Source organism: Poecilia reticulata, linkage group LG7 (assembly GCF_000633615.1).
Source record: "Poecilia reticulata strain Guanapo linkage group LG7, Guppy_female_1.0+MT, whole genome shotgun sequence".
NCBI classification, from domain to species: Eukaryota; Metazoa; Chordata; class Actinopteri; order Cyprinodontiformes; family Poeciliidae; genus Poecilia; species Poecilia reticulata.
The window spans coordinates 13,068,122-13,092,109 of record NC_024337.1 but is presented as its reverse complement, the minus strand read 5'-3'; the positions used below and the strand labels follow the sequence as shown (position 1 = coordinate 13,092,109).

General features: G+C 39.8%; 3 protein-coding genes across 4 annotated transcripts in view; all 3 read right to left on the bottom strand.

Moving 5' to 3' along the window:
• Positions 1-3,551, bottom strand: part of nckap5l (NCK-associated protein 5-like) — a 47,898-nt gene extending 44,347 nt beyond the window's left edge. The window contains exon 1 of the mRNA XM_008414653.2: positions 3,376-3,551. The gene's annotated coding sequence lies outside the window, so the exon portion shown is untranslated. The remainder of the gene's footprint in view (positions 1-3,375) is intronic.
• Positions 3,552-5,461: 1,910 nt separating this feature from the next.
• Positions 5,462-16,670, bottom strand: kansl2 (KAT8 regulatory NSL complex subunit 2). Its single transcript, XM_008414660.2, has 10 exons — positions 16,565-16,670; positions 15,197-15,454; positions 14,931-15,103; positions 14,083-14,197; positions 13,728-13,891; positions 13,483-13,646; positions 10,980-11,076; positions 9,013-9,266; positions 7,652-7,858; positions 5,462-5,687 (listed from the first exon to the last, which is right to left on the bottom strand). The coding sequence occupies exons 2-10, from the start codon at positions 15,445-15,447 to the stop codon at positions 5,598-5,600; spliced, it is 1,515 nt and encodes a 504-aa protein (XP_008412882.2). The 5' UTR covers positions 15,448-15,454; positions 16,565-16,670; the 3' UTR covers positions 5,462-5,597.
• Positions 16,671-17,869: 1,199 nt separating this feature from the next.
• The window catches only part of ccnt1 (cyclin T1), a 7,835-nt gene continuing 1,716 nt past the window's right edge, over positions 17,870-23,988 (bottom strand). Inside the window, exons 2-9 of one of the 2 annotated variants that reach the window (XM_008414657.2) lie at positions 23,777-23,858; positions 23,568-23,696; positions 22,150-22,210; positions 21,679-21,741; positions 21,531-21,576; positions 21,222-21,385; positions 20,306-20,376; positions 17,870-20,202 (exon numbers count right to left, since the gene is read on the bottom strand). In XM_008414657.2, coding sequence (XP_008412879.1) covers positions 18,943-20,202; positions 20,306-20,376; positions 21,222-21,385; positions 21,531-21,576; positions 21,679-21,741; positions 22,150-22,210; positions 23,568-23,696; positions 23,777-23,858 — 1,876 coding nt within the window. In that variant the 3' untranslated portion in view covers positions 17,870-18,942. Of the gene's footprint in view, positions 20,203-20,305; positions 20,377-21,221; positions 21,386-21,530; positions 21,577-21,678; positions 21,742-22,149; positions 22,211-23,567; positions 23,697-23,776; positions 23,859-23,988 lie in introns of those variants that run through there. The other variant, XM_008414658.2, reaches the window with a different exon arrangement.

The window sequence follows — 23,988 nt, the reverse complement described above, 5'->3', positions numbered from 1 at the left end:
AAAATGATAGAATTGTGTTTTCTTCTTCTGGTCAATCCAATGTTTCACTTTTGTTCCGCGCCACCTCAAAAAGACTATTTCAATCATAAATATGTCACCAAATTGTGAATCATTTTGCTGAGTCAAAGGGAAAAGTTACATTTTGCCTTCCACTGCTAACTGGCAACACAATCTGCAGAGCATCATCATCAAAAAGAGAAGAAAATACCAAAGTTTCCCATTTATGCTGCATCATTATCGCTTTTATCGGTCAGACAGGAATGCAATAGARTCACAGAAGAAGAATTTAGGTTTATATTATAGATAAAACAAATCAGGCTCAAACAACAAGGTCTTTGTTTAAAATGAGCCTTTTTTTWWWAAATGTGGTCTTTGCAGATGTCGTACATGACAGACAGAGTTTATCAGAAGCTGCCAAAAGCAGCAAACTGCAACACTAAATCCGCATAAAATCTAGAAAAGCAAAGCATTAGGATGAGGATAAAGCAGCCTGCAAACACTAAAAAATTCATCGAACGTTTCAGCAGATCTTCAGTGAAAGCTAAATATTTTACAGCCCAAATTCTTCCCAGTCAYTCCAGCCTCGTTTCTTCTGAAGTCAAGCTCACTCTTTGTTCAGAAAAAAAAAAAACAGCAAAACGACAAGACAATGAAAACAGCATGAGCACATCTCTGGCCTCCAACCAGCAGTGCCGAGATCATTAAGCTCCGAACGAAAACAGACTCTTTGATAATGCCGCAACTATTTCATAGAGGTCTTAAACCCCATTTTAATCTCTGATTGGCCCAGATATTATTGGCATTATTAACACATGTGCTGGTGGTGATAAAAAACACTTTATGAAGTGAAAACAAACAAGGAACAATCCGCTCCTCGTGACAGGGAACCATTGAGAAAACGTGCCGTCCTGATTAAAGAAAAGCAGCATTGTTAAAGCACAAAGCAGAACCACAGACCCAGTCAGACTCAGGCGCTGGTCTGTTTTCTCATCCCTGCTCTCCTTCTGATAAAATCCTGATGTTTACAAGTGAAGCTTCGATTTTTGATTCTTTTAGACCTTAAAGGTTCGCTTGTTTCTGCTTAGACAAAAAAATCAGGATACCTTGGATGTCAAACCAACAATAGCTGAAAGCTGAATAACTTCAGTTGCATTTTCCAGACTTCTCTAAGCTTCAGTATGTAACTTTAATAAAGAATTAGATTTTTACATATTTGATAAAACTCTCACCATGTCGGGACAGTTTGCTATGAGACAGATAATCTGAGAAAAGATCGATTTTACGATTGCAGAAATTCATGGAAATTCACAGCCCCTGACCAAAACAACCAATCAGAGCCCGGAGGAGGGTGTTAGTGCTGTCAATCATCCTCACGTACCCACTACTAAATGTGCTAATGGTGGAGAAACAACTCATCATTACAGGAAAACTATATCTGCTGTCGTTGGTGGCTATGCTAACTTCAGAAAAGGAGGGATGTGGAGAGGGAATGAGCACGCAAAAACCAACAGATTCCCACCGTTTTTCACTTTAATGCAGAATTGTGAGTCAAAAACATTGAGTTTCAGTGACTGATAACTCCCACCTGCAGGTGGCAGCATTTAGGTGTACACTGCTGTTCCTGCCTTGTCAAGTAATCGATGTGGTGAGTTGCAAAAAGTTACATCTACCATTGTACATTAGCGCAAAGCGCCCAGCAATTTATTGTGCACATTTAGCAATAAGTAGAACTTTTCAAAGGTTTGATGAGGAAAGAAATAGCAAAATTCCTTGTAAATATTTCTACAGCAGCACCACAGAGTCAGTGACTTGTGAAAACCACCCAAACTGTGGAGCGTTTAGCCGAGTCGGGCCGCGCTGCTACGTGCTAACGTCTGGGTCTCCATCTAAGTTTTTAGGTTTTGCATTAGAAAATGCTGATGGAAATTGCTAAATTCAAAATGGCTTCCTCATTTTTGCAAAAAATAAAATAAAATTCCACCTGCAGAAAAAGAGTTGATGCGGTGAAGGAGAGACAGAAACAACATTTTCAGAATAATTTCTGAGAAGATCTGTGCCTTACCAGAGGAACGAAACTCAGAAAAACATACAAGCGTGGATTTCTAAGTCGTTTCTCTGTCGTCCACATTTGCAACCTCTACTTCCTGTTCATTGCAGCCAAATGTAGCGTCAACGCCTGACAAAACTACCGTCAGCCTGACTGATTCGCTCAAAACCAGTAGACGGAAAAACATCACATTGTCTTTACTTTTTGCGACATTTTTAAGATTTGCATGACAGCTGGATACAAATAAAACCATCAATAGTGACACTTGTGACAGTAAATACTGCTTCCTTTTCAGGTAACTGTATCCGTGTCGCAGCAATCAGAGTCCCACAAACACAAATGCTGCTGTTGACAAACATTCCCATTTATAATATGGTTCTTTATGGCACCAGGCACATAAAAAGGTGATTTATATCATCAAACTGACTTGAATTTAATCATATTTTCACATTCATTGATATTTTCATAGAGCAAACAGTAGAAAAAATGGGAACATGAATAATTTAGACAGTTTTGGGGGAGTTTTAAACAATTAAGAGGAAGTTATATTGACAACAATAAATCAAAATTCTCAACGTAGTAAGAAATTCATCAAAATAAATGATAAGAGAATAATTTTTCCCATCCTGAAGCATGTTTTTAAAAGTGCTTTATTTTAAATTTAAGAAAAGATGTGGCAACATTAATTCATTCATCCAATCTTATTCTGGATTCTGGTGCCCCCCTTTCTGACCGCCCCCTTTAAAAGCCTCCTGGAAGCACCCCTGCACACAGTTTTCTTTCTTCATAGAAATTATTCCATATCTAAACTCATTAATCCATCTTCAGATGAGCAATTATCGCTTGTTATTAACGTATTACTTCTGATTGTGGAGCATCGCTGCTTTCAGAGAGGCGCAGCTGATTTCCATCATAAATAAGCTGCAGGATGAAACCAGAGCCGCACACACCAGTTCCTTCTCTGGGTTCCTCTTTCTGGGTTCCGAGGCCAAATAAAACCCTACATCTCCGTCCTAAACGCGGATTAAACCCACATTTGCTCTAGAGTTAGAAGTGTTGGTTGTATTTTCTCTTTAAGGACGGCGGGCCCTGCAGACCCAAACACTGCGCCGAAACGAGTCCCCTCCGACGGGGAGACGGAGCTGAAACGCCCTAAAGCTTCTTCCACAAACAGCAGCAAAACGCTTAGAATTAAACATCCATCATGAAACATTAGAACAGAGCAGAGCAGAGCTTCACCCGGTGCTCTTACGGTATTCCTGCAAAAATCTCGGCCGCCGGGCGAACATTTCGCCACACAGAAAGTGCGTTTTTCATTTTGCGCTCACCTCATCCGGTAGAAGCGCGTCTCCTCCGGATCATGGCTGATGAGGATGAACAAACCTCCAAATGTTTGGCGTCTATAAGCGGCTGGTGCTCATTGTCGCAGCGGCGGCTCCGATGCAGCCAGCGGCCGCGGTCCCCTCCTCTGCCTCGGCGTTGTGTTCTGTTTGGGTCGGAGGAAAAGTGATGTCATTGCATGAAAACGGCCAAACCCGCCCCATTTTTTTTCCCTTTTCTTTTTTCTTTTTTTTTTCTGAGGTGGCTCCAAGAAGCTGAGCTTCACTGTAAACCCAGAAACTATAACTGGGTCAGAACCAGAGGTGGGCAGAGAAATGTACTCAAGTAAAAGTGGCACAACATGTTTTTGCTCGAGTAAAAAGTATTTGGTGAAATGTCTACTGAGTAAAGTACTGAGTACCTGGTTATCACTGCATCCAAACCCAAACATGCATCAACCAAAGAAAGTGTCGAATTGTCTAGAACTATCAGAACCAACATGCTGCAGGAACGGCGATATTCTAGGACTTTGCGGTAAATGTGTCCAAAAAGAATAAAGAACGGACATTCTCGAATGTTTTTGTTTTTTGTACAGGGGTTAAAACTAACAAATATTTCCCTCTTTGTCTCATTTTGCAATTTCAACTTCTGATTCACATGTGGAGTTCCTCAAGGTGCTTTTATCGGCCCACTTTTCTTTATATCTTCACGTTTCCCCCAAACTGAGACGAGGGTTTTTTATTTCAGGTGAAGATAAACAGTTTTACACTCATCAGGCACATCTTTAAGGTCTCACCACTGATTGTAAGACATCAACCACTGAATGCGATCACCCTCCTACAAATGTATTCCATCCAACCAGTCCTTAGATTTTAAAATTAAGAAAAGAAAAACGCAGAACGGCGCCATGTTTGTTACAGGAAAACAGGGAACTGGAGTTTTGAAACTCATCCTCTGTGGAACCCAGTTATGAAAACGATCGTTTCTGGTGAAACTTGTGCGGATCCACCCACGACGAAGCCTAAGAAAGGCTGTAAGCGCAAAATGGAGAAACGTTGCCATGACGACGTGCTGAAGGCGGAGTCTCAGAAATGAGCAGGAGCTTCTTAAAGAGACAGAGGCCCAATTTCAAAACATCAAATTTCTTTTACATTTGATGGTTGCAGCATTTTTACAACTGGAGCTAACAGTTACTTGATTGCACTATAAAACTGCACACATGGAGCAGATTTAGGAGTCTTTATAGACCCTCTAAGAGCAGTAAAAGTTTGGGTTTCCCTCCTGGATCTGGAATTAGTTTGATAAATTGATGGAAAAAGGACTAAAAATTATCTTCTCGTGTTTCAGGATGCAGTAGGAACCCTAGTTCCACAGCATTAGTTCCCCAGAGTGAACTGAATGCAACACGCAGCTCATTGTTGGAACTGAACAAATCTACAGTATCTCACAATCTGGGGAGGAATTTTAAAGAGCACTTAGCTGAAATCTCCTCAACGAGAAACGGCTTTATCAAATGTTTTCCCAGTTTAATCCACCGGATTTAGTTTTGCTGCATAGTTGGACATCTTATAGGACTAAAACAATAAAAAAAATGGATTTTGAGGCACCTGTTGGGAACATTAGCAAAACTTTGATTATAATAATACAAACAATTACGAATAAAAGTTTTATACTGGTATAAACAACTCAGGGCCAAAATTATTTACTTTTTCAATAAAAATAAAAAATCTTAAGTGATTTTGTTGTGAATTATTTTCTTTTTGCCTGTTAAGCAACAAATTAACATGTAATAATTTAATTAAAGTGAATAAAAAAGGTGAAGATATCATTTGTCGTTTATTCTCAGCAACAGATGCAACTAAATCTGTTTTTTAGTGAAATATTGCTGGAGATTTGTGGCCCTACTTACGATAAAAGCAAAAACAAATCTCAACACAATAACAGAAAACACATGATTTTCACCTAAAATTTTCCATTTAAGATATAAATTAGTCATTGAAAAACCTTTCAGAACTACTCTAGGGGCCACAAACGGCCCCCGAGCCGCCCTTTGAACCCCGCTGCACTAAAGCAAAGACAAATACAACCAGCTGACAGCGTTTTGTTCCTCTGTCACCTTTTATTACAACAAACAAACACTTGAGTACCACCAGGTATTTCAGTAGATCATCAATTCACAGAACCAAATTATCTGGAACCAAAAGTAGCAGAAAAATAAAAAGCCGTCGGTTCATCGAGGCGCGTTGCCGGCTGCCAGGTCCAGGTCTTGGGCCGAGCTGTCGGTGGCGTCTTCTTCTCCTCCACCTACGTCTGACACAACCTGAGGAAAGACACCAGAAATAAATTAAAGCTTTTTCTACGAGAGGTCGGCCATTAAAAACCCACAGCAGCCGCAGTTCTTCTAGCCCAGTGGTTCTTAACCTGGATTTGATCGAACCCCAGGGGTTCGGTGAGTCGGTCTCAGGGGTTCGGCGGAGCCTCTGCCGCGGAGGTAAAGACACACTTGTGTAAAGTYGTGATGACGCCCCGCTTTKCCATCACTTRMTGCAGAGGATCACGTTACATTGCTTAGCCAATCAGAGGATCACGTTACATTGCTTAGCCAATCAGAGGATCACGTTACATTGCTGAGCCAATCAGAGNGATCACGTTACATTGCTTAGCCAATCAGAGGATCACGTTACATTGCTTAGCCAATCAGAGGATCACGTTACATTGCTTAGCCAATCAGAGGATCAGGTTACATTGCTTAGCCATTCAGAGGATCACGTTACATTGCTTAGCCACAACTAATGGTAACACAACTAATATAATTACATTACTAAATCAGAATACTGCAAAGTCTTATTATTAGTTTTTCATTCTCTTAACAATGTAGAGCTAATTAAATGATCTAAACACCTAAAGAMCTTAAAGTGGTTCCAGTTTCTCTCGATGGCCAACCTGTTGAAACTGTGGCACATTTTAAATACCTTGGGTCGTTCCTGGACAGTCAGCTCAACTTTGCTGAAAACACTGACTATTTTGAAGAACTGATYTCAGAGACTCTACCTTTTAAGAAGACTTAGTGAACTTCTTAAAAGAAGATCACCAATTGTGTTGAGATGTCTTGAATTTGGGGGAAAAAGATCATATTTTATTTATCACCACAGAAGGGTTCAGTGAATGCGCATATGAAACTGGTGGGTTCGGTTCCTCATAAAAGGTTAAGAACCACTGATCTAGCCGCTTCGTGTCATGAGACAAACTGAGAATCAAAACTTTCACAAGAACTGAAACGTGACATTTATGTTAAATAAAACACAAGTTGGTGTTTTTCTGCTCTGGTTGTGCGACTTTAGTAAGTTTGGTTCCTCAACTCAAACACAGCATTTAAGTTATTAACAAACAAGTTTTAGCTAAAAATCCCCATTTTTAAGACAAACCTCTACATGTCGACACATTTCCCTTTAAAATTAGAGCTGATGATCAACACAGCAACAACAACTCTTGGACTTTATGTCCTGAAGTAAATATAAAAGTAACATGTGGTAGAGTAACCTTAAAACATTCAGTAAAAACAGAAACAAAAAAAAACACACGACTAGACTTCAAATTACTAAGACAAACAAAAACTAAGCAGAGTTTCTAGATTATCCAGTTAATCTTAGTCAGCTGTAAATGCTCATTCAGTTTCAAATAGAAATGCTTTTTTGGATTATTTTTCTTTCAATTAAGGAAAATGTTTTTTTTTCCCCTCATTTTCGTTTTCATAAAGAATATTAACCTTAAACACTTTGGGTCCAGGATGTGCGTGGTCTGCAGAGACATTTGCGGTCCTTTTCCTGACATGATTATTTTATCATTATGAATTTTAAAGTAAGCCATCATTGCCTTGAATAACATTTTTAGTAGTTTTAAATTATTGTTATGCAAAAAAAAAAAAAAAACAGGATGGGGGTTTATCTATACTATATTTCTTACATAAAAACTTAAATAACTAGAAACAGGAATGTAAATTTGTAATTTTGGCAATAGTTATAAAACTAAAAGCTTTCTTCCAAACACCAACTTTATGGTCAGAGAATGACTTTATATAATTATAGTCTGATGCGTGTGAAACATAAACGTCGAAGCTCTAAAACAGGAACAAAGTCATTTTGTTCATTCAAATATGAAATTAAATGGTCAAAAATAATTAACTACTTCAAAATCCCTCCGTCTCTTTGACTAAGATCAAATCTAGTCCTTGTGAGGAACCACAGAGGAGTCCAGATGGTTTTCTCTGTTGAGCCTCAAACTGACCTGATCATCCATGATGGCGTCCACGTCTCTTTCTGACAGCTCGTGTCCCGAGGTGTCCAGGTCCACCTGGTCCGGGTCCTCTCCGGTCAGGATGTCCATCGGAGCCTCGGCGATGGCTCTGATGGTCTGGTCCTCCAGGGCCAGGGCCGTGTCAAACTGCAGGGGGGACGGGGGGCCCTGCATGCCGTCTCCTTCCACATCCAGGTCCTGCAAAACACACAGCAGCGCGTCAAGAGGACATAATCAATAAAAGAGGATCAAAAATTAACCATCAATGAGCTGAAATGACTCGTTTTAATAGTTATAGTCAAGCTTGTCGCGATAAAGTTATTACAATAAACGATACTATTGTTTTGAGACGATATTTAAGTAAAAATGATAGTAATGGCATAATAAAGCAAGAACATCCTCAAAGATTAATAAACTTAAAATTCTAATGAACATTTAACACTGGAACTGGAAGACATTTTAAATATTCAGAATAAACAAACAACAGAAATGACTAAATGAATTATGGAGTCCATCCATCCATCCATTTTCTCAAGCCCTTGTCCCTCAGTGGGGTCAGAAGGTACTGGTTCCTCTCCAGCTAACGTACCGGGCGAGAGGCGGGGTCACCCTGGACAGGTCGCCAGTCTGTCGCAGGGCAACACAGAGACACACAACCATGCACACACACACACACACCTGGGGGCAATTTGGAGAGGCCAACCTGACATTAACCTGACAGTCATGTTTTTGGACTGTGGGAGGAAACCGGAGTACCCGGAGAAAACCCACCATGCACAGGGAGAACATGCAAACTCCATGCAGAAAGACCAGGGCCGGGAATCGAACCCAGAACCTTCTTGCTGCAAGGCAACAGCTCTACCAACTGCGCCACTGTGCAGTCCCTCAAATTATGGAGTCTCTTTCTCTCAAAAAAAAAGTCTAGTTGAGGTCAAAGCACCAGATGGAAAACCCATCATCCAGTTCTTGGTAGAAAGAAAAGAAGAAAAAATAATAAATGGTGCAAATGGAAATAATTGAGCTTGTTTTAATTTATCGTGCGATTAATTTTCCCTGTTTTATGTTTAAGGAAACGTCTAATTAAAACAAGTTAGCCGCTGCGCCACGCTGCAGGCACCAAGTGTCAAAGATGGATTAACGTTGCAAACAATGTAGCTCAGTTCAACACCTCAGCGTCGCCCCCTGCTGCTTAAAAAGGGAATCAACTCTAGGCCTGCCAAGAATTTACACAAACTCATTCAATTTGATACATTAAATGCCAAATTAATTGTATTAATGATTAATTTTTTCACTGTTTTGGTTTGTGAAACGATTCTGTTAGTTTGCGTCATGGTGGGTGAGGTCAGACGTACGTCGCTGAACTCCAGCGGGAGGCTCTCTGTGGGCTGCAGCTCCGCCGCGCTCAGGTACATGTCCTTGCTGGACGGGGTGAAGTGCTCCTGCGGCGGCGGCTCCTGCTCCGGCTGGTACATGGGCGGCGGCAGGGTGAGGTGCAGCGGGCAGCGGGGGTCGTCGGACTGACCCATGTGGACGGTGCGGTCGCAGGGAGCGTCTTTCAGCCCCGGGCAGATTTTAAAAAGCACCTGGTTGCTGTCCTGGCAGATGTCTGAGCAGCGACTTGTTAAGGAAAATTTGAAGAAATTCACACAGAAACACGATTAAAAACCCAGAAAAAAGCAGAAAAATACACAAAACTGTAAACGTATAGACTACGATGCGATGTGGAGATAAGTTCATGTTAAATTTTCAAACTTTTCCAGCTTTGGAGATAAAAACAAACACAAATGAACAAAAGAAGATGGTTTTAATTCTCCATAATGAGATACTCTTGATCTTACCATTTTTAAAATAAAAAAATAGGAATAATTTAGGTAATTTTAACCAACTTAAAACAAGAAAAGTTTGATCTGATTAACTTTAGACTGTGAGAAAAAAAGTTTATACCATCTTTAAATTTGGTTTTATCTGTAGGTAAACTTTCCAAATTTAGGTTTTTAATCAAATGCTACATTGCATTTTATTACCAAACTGTGCAGTTTGAATATCAAGCACTTTCCAAATATTCAAAACATCTAATTGAAATTCAAGCATTTTTAAGGATTTCAAGAACCTGCATGAATCTTTGTTTCTGTAGGTTTTATGTTCAGACAAAATGTAAAATTAACCAGCAAACAATCACCACTATAACCTGAACAGAGACTTTTAAGCTGAAATCTGGCTTCACCTACTTTATCCTCAATAAAAAACATTTAAATGAAATGTTATGGCTGGGCAAGAAATCGATTTTATCAATTAATCAAATTTTTTGTTTTATGCAGATTAMATTTTTTGAATGCTTTTTTCCCGCCAGAGTTCCCTGTTGTGATGTCATCACGCCCAGGGCGGCCATCTTGTCTGACAAGCGTATTTTTCAGCTGCTGTTTATTTGGTCCTGGAATTCAGGCCAACTCTGTGATGGACTATTAGAGCCCGACTATAATATTCAACATTTTTAATTTTGATAATAAAAATCACATTATTACCAGAATAAGTCGTAATATAAGGAGAATAAATTAATAGAGTAACAATTTTATGAGAACTCTTACATGAAAAATAAAATATGTAAATAATGTTGGATCTTGTTAAGTTATACTATACTTTAAGTTACACCCAATAAACAGTATTAGTTTTACAGATAACTTAATTTCCCATTGAGATCAACAATATCTCCACATCAATATGAATATAATACTTGAAATTTAAATATATCAGCATCAAATTATTGACGAACGTTAAACGACTGAGCATTAAAACGACTTTTTTCTTGCAATTTAAAAACATTCTTTTGGTAAAATCGCTTCATTATTGACCTAGTGTTACGGTTATATTCTCATAATTAAATAAGGATTTACATGGTTTGGCTCTAATATTCCATCATCCAACTCCCAAAAGGGATGACTGAAATAAAATCCACTTTTTGAAAATATTTTCTGTTTGTTGTTTTTAATTATAAATTTTTTTTTAGGAGAAAAAGCAAAAGGAAAAAATAAAATGAATCTGGAAATGGAATAAGAAAAAAGCCACATCGTGGCTCTAGAAATGATTGTTCCTTCCAATTGAATTGATTTAGTCCCTGCAAATCTGGGGAAAATCAACAGACCACGGGAAGGTTTTACTTTGGGCTCCTTTTAGAGAAAACTAACAGCTACAGCAAGCTGCTGCTTTTGATCCGAGCCGAAGCAGAAAGGAAAGGTAGACGGAGGGTTAATTAGTTCAAAACCAACAACAACAACAACAACAACTCCACCGCGTGACTCAACATAAGTAGAGCGAAGGATACGAGAGAGGCAGTGTCTGGCCACCGGGAGGCAGGGGTTGGTGCATCTCACTCCATCAACGAAGGCCATGCAGATTTCACCCACTGCTCTCATGTGGAGCTGCAGCACAAAACGGGAAATATCAGGAGAAAGAGATGCAACAATTAAAGAAAAAGGTAGCAGAAAAGTGACCTATGTGGTTCAGTTGGAGCCGTTGGCGTGACTGCTGAGTGGTGGACAGACACCACTGAAAACCCGCACAACAACAAACGAAGCTGCAACACTTCAAATGAGTATAAGTTTTCTGATGGAAACAGATTTGTGACTTATGGTAGAAACAAAACGTAACAAGGGTTTTGTCTCGTTAAAAGAAAGGAGTCCATTTTGTAAATATTGAAAAGTCTCGACTAGGCCCTTCGCAGTAACAAATGATGCTGGACCAGAAACTGTCTCAGGAGTTACGGCAATAAACAATGATGTTGTTTTGAGACCATTTTGAAGTAATATAATGCAAGAACACATTCTCAAACATCACTAAACTTTAAATATTCATGAACGTTCAACACTGAACCTGGAAGACATTTTAAATATCCAAAACAAACAAAACAACAAATAAAGTGAATTATTAAACCTCTAAACGGGTCTATAAGGGCTATTAGAGGCCAAAGCACCAGACTGAAGACTTTTATCACCCAGGTTTTGGTAGAAAGAGAGAAAAATGATAAATCATGTAAGCGGAAATGATTGAATTTGTTTTGATTTATCGTGCGATTAATTGATTTAGTGATTATTGCAACAAGCCTGCAAATAATAGAACATTTATATTGTGAGCTGAGCAATAAAAACAAGATTTAGGTCACATTTATTAAAAGGTGAATAGCCAAGTTTAATAAGTTCATTGTTAGTAGGGCTGTATAAATAAATCGATTCGGCGATATATATCAATATTTTCCGCCCTCGGAAAGTATCGATTTTTCATCTGCGAGTATCGATCCGTTAAACCATAGGGSTCCATAGCCTTATAGCTCTTTTTAACATCTAGTTTGTTACGGCGTAGCAGCAGGACTCCGCCTCCCTCAGGCTCACCTTCAACTTGAGCTTAAAGTGCACATTATAAACTACACACCAGTTTTTAAATTGTGTCAATAGGCCAAGTATAACCGGAGTTATGCTAAAATTAGTAAACCATATTTTTCTGATTGTCAGAGAAATGTCAAAAGCGCCGCCATTTCCCGGTTATGTGAGGGAATGAGCTTCCAAACGTACAAGCGAAACGAAACATTAGATTCCTGTGTTTTTGAAAATGTAAAATCTTCAATAAATAAAGATGGGCTGTATTCTGTTGCTGAGAAACGAAGTAAAGTTGCGCAAGTAACCATGAAAGAGAAGCGGAACGGAGAAGAGGCGCGAACGCAGCAGTGCGATCGCGAAATTAATGCAAATTTCGACTGGTAGCATCCACTTCGTAATTAGTTTTTGGCTTAGCGGTTTCTGTTCTGTATATAAAGGATTACCTGAAGAATGAACATGGGTTGATAACATCCGAAACGGGCGCGCAGCGGCGCTGTGTTTTGAGCAGGAAGACGAAGAGGGAAAACCCCCAGCCGGAATCAGCAGTGAGGATTTCCATGGTAACAATGGCTGATCGATCATTATTAGCAACAGACAAAGAGTATCAGAGACTGAGAGAACGATGATATCCTGGCAGTCTGAGAGGCAGCTACTCAGAGATCCAAGCAGGGGAATAGCGGCGCTGCGTAGCTGCAGGGAGTCGATCACTACGGGGTGAGGCGGAGCCACTACTTTAGCAGTTAGAAGAAAGTAGCTTACAGCCACGGCTAACTCCGGGAGCCAAGGTAGAAAAGCCTTTTTCCCCATAGTCCAAAAGACTGCATTTGTGGCTGCATTTTTACTCCAAAATGCAGCCACAGTGTCCAAAAGAAAAAACATAAATGCAATCATTTGCATATTGAGAGTCTATAGAGGCTGATAATCTCCCCACTCTGCTCCTGGATTACCAGGAGCAGATTACCTGGATTAAATTTTTGAGTTTTATGTCAAATCCACATGAATTAAATGACAAACTAATTCTCTCACTGCATCTTTGATTCATTTTGTCCAGCTGCAGACTGTTAGACTGTCCAATCAGAGTCTGGTATTGTGTAGTTGGTGCTTTTAATCAGTTTTCAGTTAACTAAATTCAAGTCTATGGAACACAAAATGTCACTAAAATCACTCTGTCCTTCTAAAATCTTTCAGAAAATCGTAAAAATGCACTGAATCGTATCAAATTGTATCGCACAACAAATATTGTGATACACATCGTATCGTGACCAGAATATCATATCGTAAAATTATTGCATCACTACACCCCTAATTGTTAGCAGATCTGGGTGCATCAAAGCCTGCTGGATGGATGTGGTTCTCAAAGAGAGAATACCAAAGCCTGGTACTGAATACTTTGTGTTGTAACCGACACTTTCTATAGTAAGACTTTAATGAATCCTTTCATGATGATTCATTCACCTGAGAGACTCCCTCTGTCACCGCCTGCCTCCTCTCCCGGAGCTGCCGGTGCAGCAGGGCCTCCACTCCGTACCGGCGGCGGTATCGGCGCAGAGCTTTCAGCTTCTTCAGGTTCTCCCTCTCCTTCATGGACAGACCTTCAGGTCCCGTTAACAGACTACTTCCTGAAAAAAAAAAGCAGAAATTGTGTTACAGAACTCCATGGGAACATTTGATGCTTTCTGGCTGCAGGTAGTTGTTGTTACCTAAGGTTTCATGCTCCAGTTTACGGTTTTGCAGGTATCGACGCTTTTTCTCCTTCAGCAGATGCTGCAGGCGCTTAAACTGGTCGATGTACAGAGACTGCAGCCTGATGAGCTTTTCTCTGGTGATCAGAGCCACTTCCTCTGCTGTGTAAACCCCTGCATGTCTGCAAAGGTAATCGAAAAGAAAACTAAATTAGCACAGATATAATACGAAGATAACGTTAAAGGCTTTTGTAAAATAAACGATAAGAAATGTTTCGTAGGTCGGAACAGGAGTTCAAAATGTTAAACTTGTCAACTCTGCTACACATAAGACATTTAGGAGAAGAAAAGATGGCTGAACATTTTGTCGTACTTCAGAGGATCTTCGTGATCGCTGTCAACACTGTCGGCCTCGCTGTCAGGATCTCCCCTCCAGGTCTGGTCCAACACCAGCGGGCCCTGCTCCTCTTCACTCAGACTTTCTTCATCTGCAACAGAGACAGAGATTAGATTAGAAACGACTGATTGTGATGAATCAATTACTGAAATAATCGCCAATTAAGTTAGGAATTCACTAATCGTTAATTGGAGTATGCAGACAGAAAAAGGTAATCTGCTGAAAGAAGTAACATCAGAAGAGAATTTTTAAACAATATAAATACTGTGCATTTAAGATTAGACAAAGAAACCTTCATCTGTAAATGTTTTCTACCCAGAATTCCTCAAGTGGTAGTTTTAGCTTCACCAGGTTCAAATTCTTACAAAGATAAAATCTATTTAAGAACTTTTTAAAATCCTAATTTTAATCTGTTAATCCAACAGTTAATTACCAGGTCAGCCCTACACTATATAGACATTTAGGAACAAAATAACAGAATAGTTTTAAATGATCAAGACTTCACTAAAGGAATTATGTTATTGCCCTCTAGAAATAAAATGCTTATTTTATCATTTAAACATTTTTATTATTCATTTATTTGTATATTTTAATGTTTTTCTAGGCTTAAGTGGTTAAATGAAAAATCTGCAGAATTTGCCAATTTAGTTATCCGATTAATCGTCTGAATAGTTGAAAGACTAATCAATTACTAAACCAATTGTCAGCTCCAACCGTAAATTAGATGAAAAAATACGCAGCATTCGAACTAAAATTATGTTCAGGATCTAAAATAAACGTAAATCATCTCATATTTAAGTTTGCCGTCAAGCCAAAGCCCTTACCCAGGATGCGGCTGGCCTCAGAGCGTCCTCCGTCTAGGCTGTGGGTCTCTGATCGGTTGAAGCAGCTAAGCTGGGACAGCAGAGCCTCCGGAGACGGACCTGAGGTAGCCTTCCTCATCTGAGCTCGCAGGGCCATCGCATTCCTACGAGCGTGCTCGGCACAGAACGTCACCCTGCAGCAGAAACATAAGAACAAAAAAAAGGAAGAAAATGTGTTTGAGTCAGTTAGTAGCTCGGAGGATGAACCTTGACCTTCCTCCACGTACCCATCTTTCCTGTCGGCCTTCGGAGCAGCGTTTGGGCAGCGCTTGCCGTTCTTGGCGGAGACGTAGCTACAGTGTTTGTACGGGGCGTTCTTGTCCTCCAGGATGTGTTTGATGCAGAAGTCGAAGCCCTCGAGGCGAGGCTGGGTGCAGGGCCGCTGGGTGAAGGCGCAGGCCTGGGGCTCCTGCGGTCGGGCCGTCTGACTCACCCGGTTACGACTCGAGGGCAAAACGTGTATTCTGATTCTGTTCATCACAAATCTGGAAAGAAAAGGAAGAGAAGAGAATTCAATCTAAAATTGATACATTTTCTGATATTTTGCCATTGTGGATGATGATGCTGTGGGCAGGAAGGATCTCAGGTAGCAGCCAGTCTCGCAATGAGTCTGAAACAGCCTCTGACTGAAGACCGTCATACAGCAAAGGTCTCATAACTGTAATAAAATGGTAACAACTCAATTTACAAAAAGCAGAGACAATATTTACCACCTACCTAAGCGCTGTTAGGTAAGAAACTGAATTCCCTGATGGCTAATTTGCAAAAACTTTAAACTGTTTGAGAAACACAAGTTTAAGACAGTAACTTTGTAACTAAATTCCTGAGATCTAAAACCAATTGATCTTCTTGGTTTATGGGTTTATCTGTATTATTCCATCTGACACCATGTGATAAGTCTTTCTTTTCTTGAGTCTGTCCTACATTAGTATTACTGAGCCCGTTTCTCTCTGTTGAAATCGAGTTAATCCTTTCAACTGTCGCCACATGCTTGCTGAGGAGGAGGAACTGCTGTCAAGATCACCGGTTCCCAAACTTTCCAGACCCACAAAAACCTTTGAAACGGGTTAGTCAGCTTTCACATTTGTTATGAATGATAATGTAGTGTCATAAATATTATTTAAAGCATCTTAGACCTACAATCATATTAGAAATATAGTTAAAATGCGTTCATCATAAGTGTAACAACGTACAGTTAGAAGTCGTTATTTTCTACAGTTTTAATACGCGGGTAAATGCCAGTTAACCTTTTACACATAAAATAAACGCAACTGTTAAAAATAATAAAAGTGGCACTAATAATAACATCATTTTAATACTGTAAATAACTGTTACACGGTGCGTTTTGATGGCTCCAACTCCGCGCTACAAGCTTTAACCCGCCTCTTTACACTGCGTCACTACTTCAGTTGAAGAGTCGCCATCTTTGTCTGGCTGGTAGCATCATCAGCTAACTGCTACGTTAAATAATTCTCGTCAAAGACCACAGATTTATCAAACACGGCCAAAAATCATCTGCCATACATTATATCGTTACAACATGTAGAAGCTATGCTCTGCACTTAGCCTCGTTTAGTAGTAGTAAAGCTGCTTACCCTCCTGTAGAGACGTCCGGACAGACGAAGAGTCCCAAACTACAATAACGCGACTTCTCCCCGGATTCCCTGATTACAGCCAATCTAGCCCCACCCACTTGCAGCGCTGATTGGTCAGAAGAAAATGTAAGGCTCATGATTGGCTAATCAAGTCGCCACTCAAACTGGAAACAACTCGCTTTCTAACACGCCCAAAAAACAGAAATTAAAAGTCCAAATCCCTTTTTCTTAAAATATTTATTGACTTCCGGAATAAAGCAACCACATTTTATCAAAAAACATTGTTCACGTATAACTTATTAAATGAAAAGAAAAAAAAAATCCAATTTCTTTATTTCCAGACCTGAGTGTCAATAAAAACACCAAGAAATGAAACATGAAACTATTGTAAATGTGATTTTTGCATTGTTAGGTTGCATGAGTGTCTTCCATTCACCTTATATATATGGTCTTAGTATAAAAATGAGTCATTTTCTCACAGCATGTTAATACTTCAACTGAAACATTTGTCCCAATTAGATAATTTGTTTTGGAAATCTACTCTAGTAGCTTTACCATTATACATGTAACACTTTGTCGATTTCATTGTAGGCTCACCTACAAAGATAAATATTCAGTGCATTCACCATTTCCCTGTTACAACTAAAAGCCTAAAGAAAAGAAAGCCTTTTTTCTGACATATTTATCATTTACGAGGGGAATTAAATACAATTATATGGCTGATTTGCTGAACTGCATTACCATAATCTGCTTGAAGCATTTTTTTAAACATAAAAACTGATTAAAAACAAAAAGGGAGCAGGTTAAGAGCAGTAATATTACACAATCAAACCCATATAAAGCTTTATGTGTATGAAATGTACAGCCAACAAATAGAACATTTTCTAATTTGCTCAAGCATAAAATTTAAACATTCTTTATGGGACTACATGTTCAAGACTGGGATGGAGGTACTGTAATTATAGAGGACGTGCAAAAACTTTTTAAAGAGTGGTCATTTTTGGATGGATTAATAAAAATAAAAAAGCTAAATATGAAAAACAGTTGCGTGTGTAAAGCCAATTTTAGCATGATTAAAACAGAACGGTGTTAACATGAGGGATTAAACAATTAAACATCCTAAAATCAGAACCATCAAAGGCGAGATTACATGTCTGTCCTTCATCACCACTGTACTGGGTAGATATGATTAAACCTTTCCAACTGCATGAAGCTAGTGTAACTGAATGTGAACATTTTACAACCATTTAAAACAATGACTGCAACATTTAAAATCTAAAGGAGTACAAGCTTCATTACTTTACATTTCTTTTTTTTTTTTCCTGTAATTTTCAGTAACAAAATAGAAAGATTCCACAATACAATCTTCATACGAGTAACCCAAATAAAACAGCCGCTAGTTATGGAGGCAGGAGGTTTTTTTTTCTTTTTCACCTTGAAACATAAAAAGTAAATTAAAAAAGAAAATATGTAAAAACATGGCTTTTTTTTTTTTTTTGACATGCACTCTCAAACTGTACAGTCTTGATGAAATCATCTCTCCCTGTGCAGACAGAAAGGAGGGAACCTTAAAGGTCGACTTAATGTTTTTTTTTTTTAAAAAGCACTCAATAAATAACATACTATAAAAACAGTACAAAAAGGGGCTAAAATATATCTGATGGCAGTTTGAATTTCATTAACATAAATCCCCATCGTCACATTTCCTTAGAATTGAGCAGAAGAAGAAAATCTTTTGTTCTTTGCGAGGCTTTAAGATTCGTAACGTGAAACTTCTAACCGCATTATTACATTTCTCTGCTGTCACCCTGAAACATACGGAGGAGTGTCAGGACCACGACAAGGAAAAATACAATAACCAGAATAAAGTCATGAAATTAYGAGAATATGGTCATTAAATTATGAGAATATGGTCATAATGTCAGGAGAGTAAAGTTTTAACAAAGTAAAATCAGATTTTGAGAAAAAAGTCAATTTTACAAAAATAAACAAAACTGAAAAAAATGTTTAAATATTCAGAAAAGGTCAGTTTTACAAAATTGGAAGTTGTGTGATGCAATAATACAACAAAAAATTAATTCTATGAGAATAGTCAGAATACTTTGCGATAAAGTCAGTATTACAAGAAAAAAAGTCATAAAATTGACTTTATTCTCCTACGACTTTCTTCTTGCTTTATTTACTTTATTCTCGTAATTGTATTTATTTTCTTAGCGTGGCCCTAATACCCCGTCATAGAAACTCACATAAAAAAAAAACAAAAAAAGTTGGGTGAATTTAATAAAAAAGCTAATTTAGTTGTTTTGTTTTTTTTACAACACTTTACATAAGATGGACGCTTGTGATTTCAAGTAAAATCTACATAAATGACCGGAGGATCATTTGGGTAGTGGCGGCAGAGGGGGGGGCGGTTCTGAGGGCAGGGGCGGCGGTCTGGAGTTGGCCCCCCTGGAGCCGCCRGGGAACCGGTAGTCCGCGTACTGGGGTCGGTAGTCGTACATGGACGGCTGCGACGGCTGCACGCCCTGCGCGCTCAGCAGCGAGTTCAGCATCTCAAAAGTGTCCTGGTACTCGTTGGACTGAGCACCGCCCGCCGCACCGTGCCCGTTAGTGTCCATCTTGTCCCCTTTGGAGTGTGAGAATGCCCCCTGGTGGTGGGAGAGGCCCAGCGGCGGCAGGACGTCTGAACCCAGGGTTTGTCCGGAAGACAGGGAGGGCAGCTGGTAGGTGTTCCTGGAGGTCTTGCTGACCTTGGCGGCGGAGGCGGCGTGCGGGTCCTGGGAATGCGTCCTCTTTCGGGAGCTGGACGAAGACGAGGAACTGGACCTGGACGAGTCGCTCGGGACTTTTTTGCTGCTGCCTAGCGAGCCGCCGGAGCTGGACGAGTGTTTGTGTGAGGAGGACAGCGAGGCGCTGCTGGAGGAGGAATGGTGGTGGTGCTGCTGMTGATGATGATGCTGCTGATGATGGTGGTGGTGGTTGGAGCGCTCCCTGTGCTTCTCCCGGCTCTTGCCCTCCTCTCCCGAACCCCCCCTCGGCTTCTCCGGCACCCGTATTTTCACTTTAATGTCCGGATCCTGACCCCGGTCGCCGTGGCCACCGCCTGCGGGCATCGGAAAACGCATTTTCAAATGTTTGTCGGGCCGCTCCCTGTCCACGGGGATTTTGAGGATGATGGGTGAGGGGTTGGACACGTCGGAGGACGAGGAGGAGCTGGACTGCTGGTGGTGATGATGCTTCTTCTGCTGGCCAATGAGAGCCTGCGCTTGGTTGGCATAGTCCCTCTTCACGCTGGCCTCCATGTTCTCCAGCTTCCTCTTCTGGGCGGCCAGGACGTCGGCGTTCTTGGCCCGGTATTCGCTCAGCGACACCTTGGCCGGGGCGTGAACCTCGTGGTTGGCYGGCGGTTGTTCGCCGCCGACTGCGCCCTTYCCGCTCCACGTGGCGGCGCTGCCCGGCACCGTCCGCTCCTTGTCGCCCCCCGATGAGGAAGAGGAACCAGACGGYGGCGCCGACAGACTCATCAGGCCCGCCACGGTGCTTTCTGATGACACCATGGAGATCATGCTGATCATGGTGTCTCTTTGGTCTCCGTCCTCCTGCACCTTTGGCTTGGCTTTTGGAGTTTGACCTCCGGCCTGGGAGAGGAGAAGAGACGGAAAWATATTAGAAAACCATAAACCAAATGTTAGCATCCCAAAATAACGACAAAAATCAGTTTTTGATAAAACATGAACGCACCTTCCAGTTTCGAATTCGCTTGAGCCGACTGGGCGTTTTCTCCAGGATCTGAAGAAACTCGTGGGTGAGCTCTGCAAAAATATTTAAAAGTTCAGAAATCGCTCAAAAGATTATGGAAGTCCATTTCTGCCATGAAAGAAAAATAAAGAAAAAGCCAACAGGAAGGTGTAATTACAAAAGAGCACAGGCGCTACRCACAAAACTTGTAATTATGACTATAAAACTAATAATTACAAGTTTAAAACAAGTAAATACAACTTTTATTCTTGTAATCATGACTTCAGAACTCATAATTATGACTTTTATTCTTATAAATAAGTTGTAAATGTTAGTTTCAAAAGTTTTAATTTTAAACTGTGTAGTTTACAAAACTGTCTTGTAATTTTGTCATTAAAAGTCAACGACTTTAAAACTCAAACATACATTTATTCTCATTTATTTTTTTAAAACTCAACAAAATTAATTATTGTGTTTTGATTCTAAAACTTCTAAATATGACTTCAAGACACGTAATTATATCTTTTTTTTCTAATTGACTTTAATACTTAATTATAACTTATTCTCAGATTTTCAACTTTAAAAGTTGTAATAATTGTTTAAAACCCAATTATGACTCAATAATAACTTTAAAACTCGTAACTAYGACTTTAAAACAATTTTAACATTTATACAACTTGTAAATTACAACTTTTATTCTCTTGATGACTTCAAAACTCATTTTATTGTCTTAATTATGACATAAAGATCACATATACGAGTTTAAAACGTGTAATTATGACTTTATGTTCCTTTGTTTCATGGTGGGTTTCCATAAAAGCCACTTCAGGGACAGAAAGYAACACTTGTTTATCTTTAAGCTAAATTTGGACCATTATGTCACCTTAAACAGAACGACAGGATAAAATCCAAGACGTACCGTCTAACAGCTCCAGGGTGACTGTGGGATCCACATACTCCCACCAGTGTTTCCCGTCCGTAGAGACGGGGATTTCCCAGTTGGACCATTTGCAGGCCAGATGGATGCAGACGCAGGCGACAACAGGTGGACARTACTGCAGGCAGAACGTGGTCAAATGCAGGCTGGGTCGCATTAAAAATACAGCAGGGGGACAAAAGAAGGAAAGACATCAGAAGATTAAAATTTTGGTTAAAAACAGACTGAAAGTCAAACAACATGGAGCAGATCTACACCGTCTTCCTAAAACAACGTTAACTGGACGTATACCTGTTGGTGGCCATGAAGTAAGATGTTTGGGCCAGATCCTTACTGGCTGGAAAACCAGAACAAAATATACTTAAGAGCCTGAAAAATAAGCTTGAAGCAGAAACTATGTTCTCCTGCCAGCATGTAGGYGTTCAGGTGCGATGCTCACCTCTGACCAGCTGGGTGCATTTCACCACATGAGTGTGAGGATGATCAATTGTGATCTCAAACGCTGGAATGAAAAGGGGACAAGAAAGGCAGCAGACTTTAGAAAACTGAACACAGAATATCAGCATGAACATATGAACCGCTTAGGCTTCATTAAATCCAGTTGCCACAGGAAACGTAACATTAAAGTCCCTGAAAAATCAGAAAATTGGTTTTATTAATCCAAACTCAAAGCTGAAATTTACAGTAAGTGTGAGAGGACAAAAACAGCTTTCCATGTGACAATGAGAGAAATAAAGAGCTGGTTTAAGTCATTTAACAGTGATATGGTGAAACTTTCCAATGCTGATAACCACATTTGGCATTTCTGTGAACAAAAGTTAAAAGCCGGTTAGCTTTACAAGCTACACAAGTTTCTGGAAGGGAAACAAAAGGGACCCAGTTTTTTTTTTTTTTTTCCTTCTAAACTTACCCAGGGTCTGGAGAATTATGCTCTCAAGAATGACCAGGTCTTGGGCTTGTTGCAGGTAAGCCTGAGGTTGAGAGGACAGGCACGTTACTCACTGGGAGGCCTCTAATCGTTGTCAAACAAGAGCTACAGAACATGCTCTGTGGTTTTTAAATGTTCGYCTGTTGGTCTGAAAGGCTGTCCTTTAAGTTAAATTGAGGATCGGGCAATTAGTGCAAAAAGAAAAAGAAAAAAGAAAAGGATTCCCCTTCTGTCGCAGAACCCGTCTTTCCCGTTATGCTGAGGACGCCTTGCAGACGACACAATTAACACCACAGAGCACAAACAAATGCTCTTGTTTTACAACTGCTAGACATCACAATACCTGGACAACTGACACTTCTCTCTCAACCCACGTATCAAGCCACAGAACTGTTATCCGGCGCAACAATGCCCAATCTTCTAAAAACGAATAAAAACAAAAGTTCACACGTACAACCCCTGGTTTTGGAAGGCAGAAGGCAAATTGAGAAACAAAAATGTTTTTTGGAGGTTTTTAGACATAAGAACCATAAAAAGTCAGAAACTGCAAAATGAAGTGGTTGAAATTATAAAAAAAAAAAAAAAAAAAAAAGCTTCTTGGTCCCATTACTTCCGTTTGTGGTCACACTTAGGCCTGTCACAATAAGCAATAAACTTATTTATTGCTTATTGTGCAATAATAAGCAAAATTAAAATTAGCTCAATTTCCATTTGAGTGATTCGTCATTTYTCTCTCGTCTGTTTCTACCAAAAAACTGGATGATAAAAGTTTTCAGTCTGGTGTTTTGGTCTCAACTAGACATTAATAATTTGTTTTATTTATTTATTTTAGATGTATGAAATGGCTTAAATTTCTGTTAAAAATATTTATTAGAATTGAAAGTTTATGGATCTTTGAAAATATGTTCTTGCCATTATGGCATTTTTATTTGTCATTTCCATTATGTTACTTGAAAATTGTCTCAAAACAACAWCATCATTTATCGCCATAACTTCTACTATGATTTATTATTTAGCAAAATGTGTTATTGTAAAAGGCCTCGACACATTTTCCGTAATTTCTGGACTATTAGAAATATAGCCAACRCTGCCTCTTCCCTTCCWACTCTGGATGTCAGAGTCAAATAGATTGGCTTTGTTTTGTCTTTTCTATCATTTAGTGCAAGCCGTAACAATCTTGTGTTGGCGCCGACTTCTTTATAACGCAGTAGTCCAGCTTTTCAAAACCCGCTGGTAAACACCACATCTCAGTGTTCAAAACGTGTGAAAAAAGTTGTCTTATAGTCCGGAAATTACAGTAACGAGGGAAAAAAGGCTTTTGGCGTGGAAATGCATCAAATATACTCTTAAACTCCGTTTTGTGGTGGTACGGATTGACTGCATGGACACCCAATACTTACATCGCTGCGGATGTCCGGCGAGGGGTCCTGAGGGTTTAGACATGCATGCGCCACCTTGATTACGTGTTCCAACTTTCGGGGCTGCTCCTCAACCTTCGCGGCGAGGAAAAGAGCGGCCGGAGAAATGACCTGAAGGACAGGAATGACTCTTTAGGCTTGTCAACGTCCAGCTAAAAGCCGGCAAGAGCGAAAAGAAAACCAGTACTTACATTTCTGTGAAACCTTGTAAATGAYTGGACCATGTAGAACCGATGCATGTACACAATAGCTGTATTAATAGTCAGTTGGGATCTGACGCAGGACAGTTAAGGACAACAGAAAAACAAAACAATGCAAACACAGAAGCAATAAAAATCAACACCAAGTCAGTCTCTCTTTAGGTTCATTACTATCAGCCCGTTTTTCTTTATTGGCTGCTGCT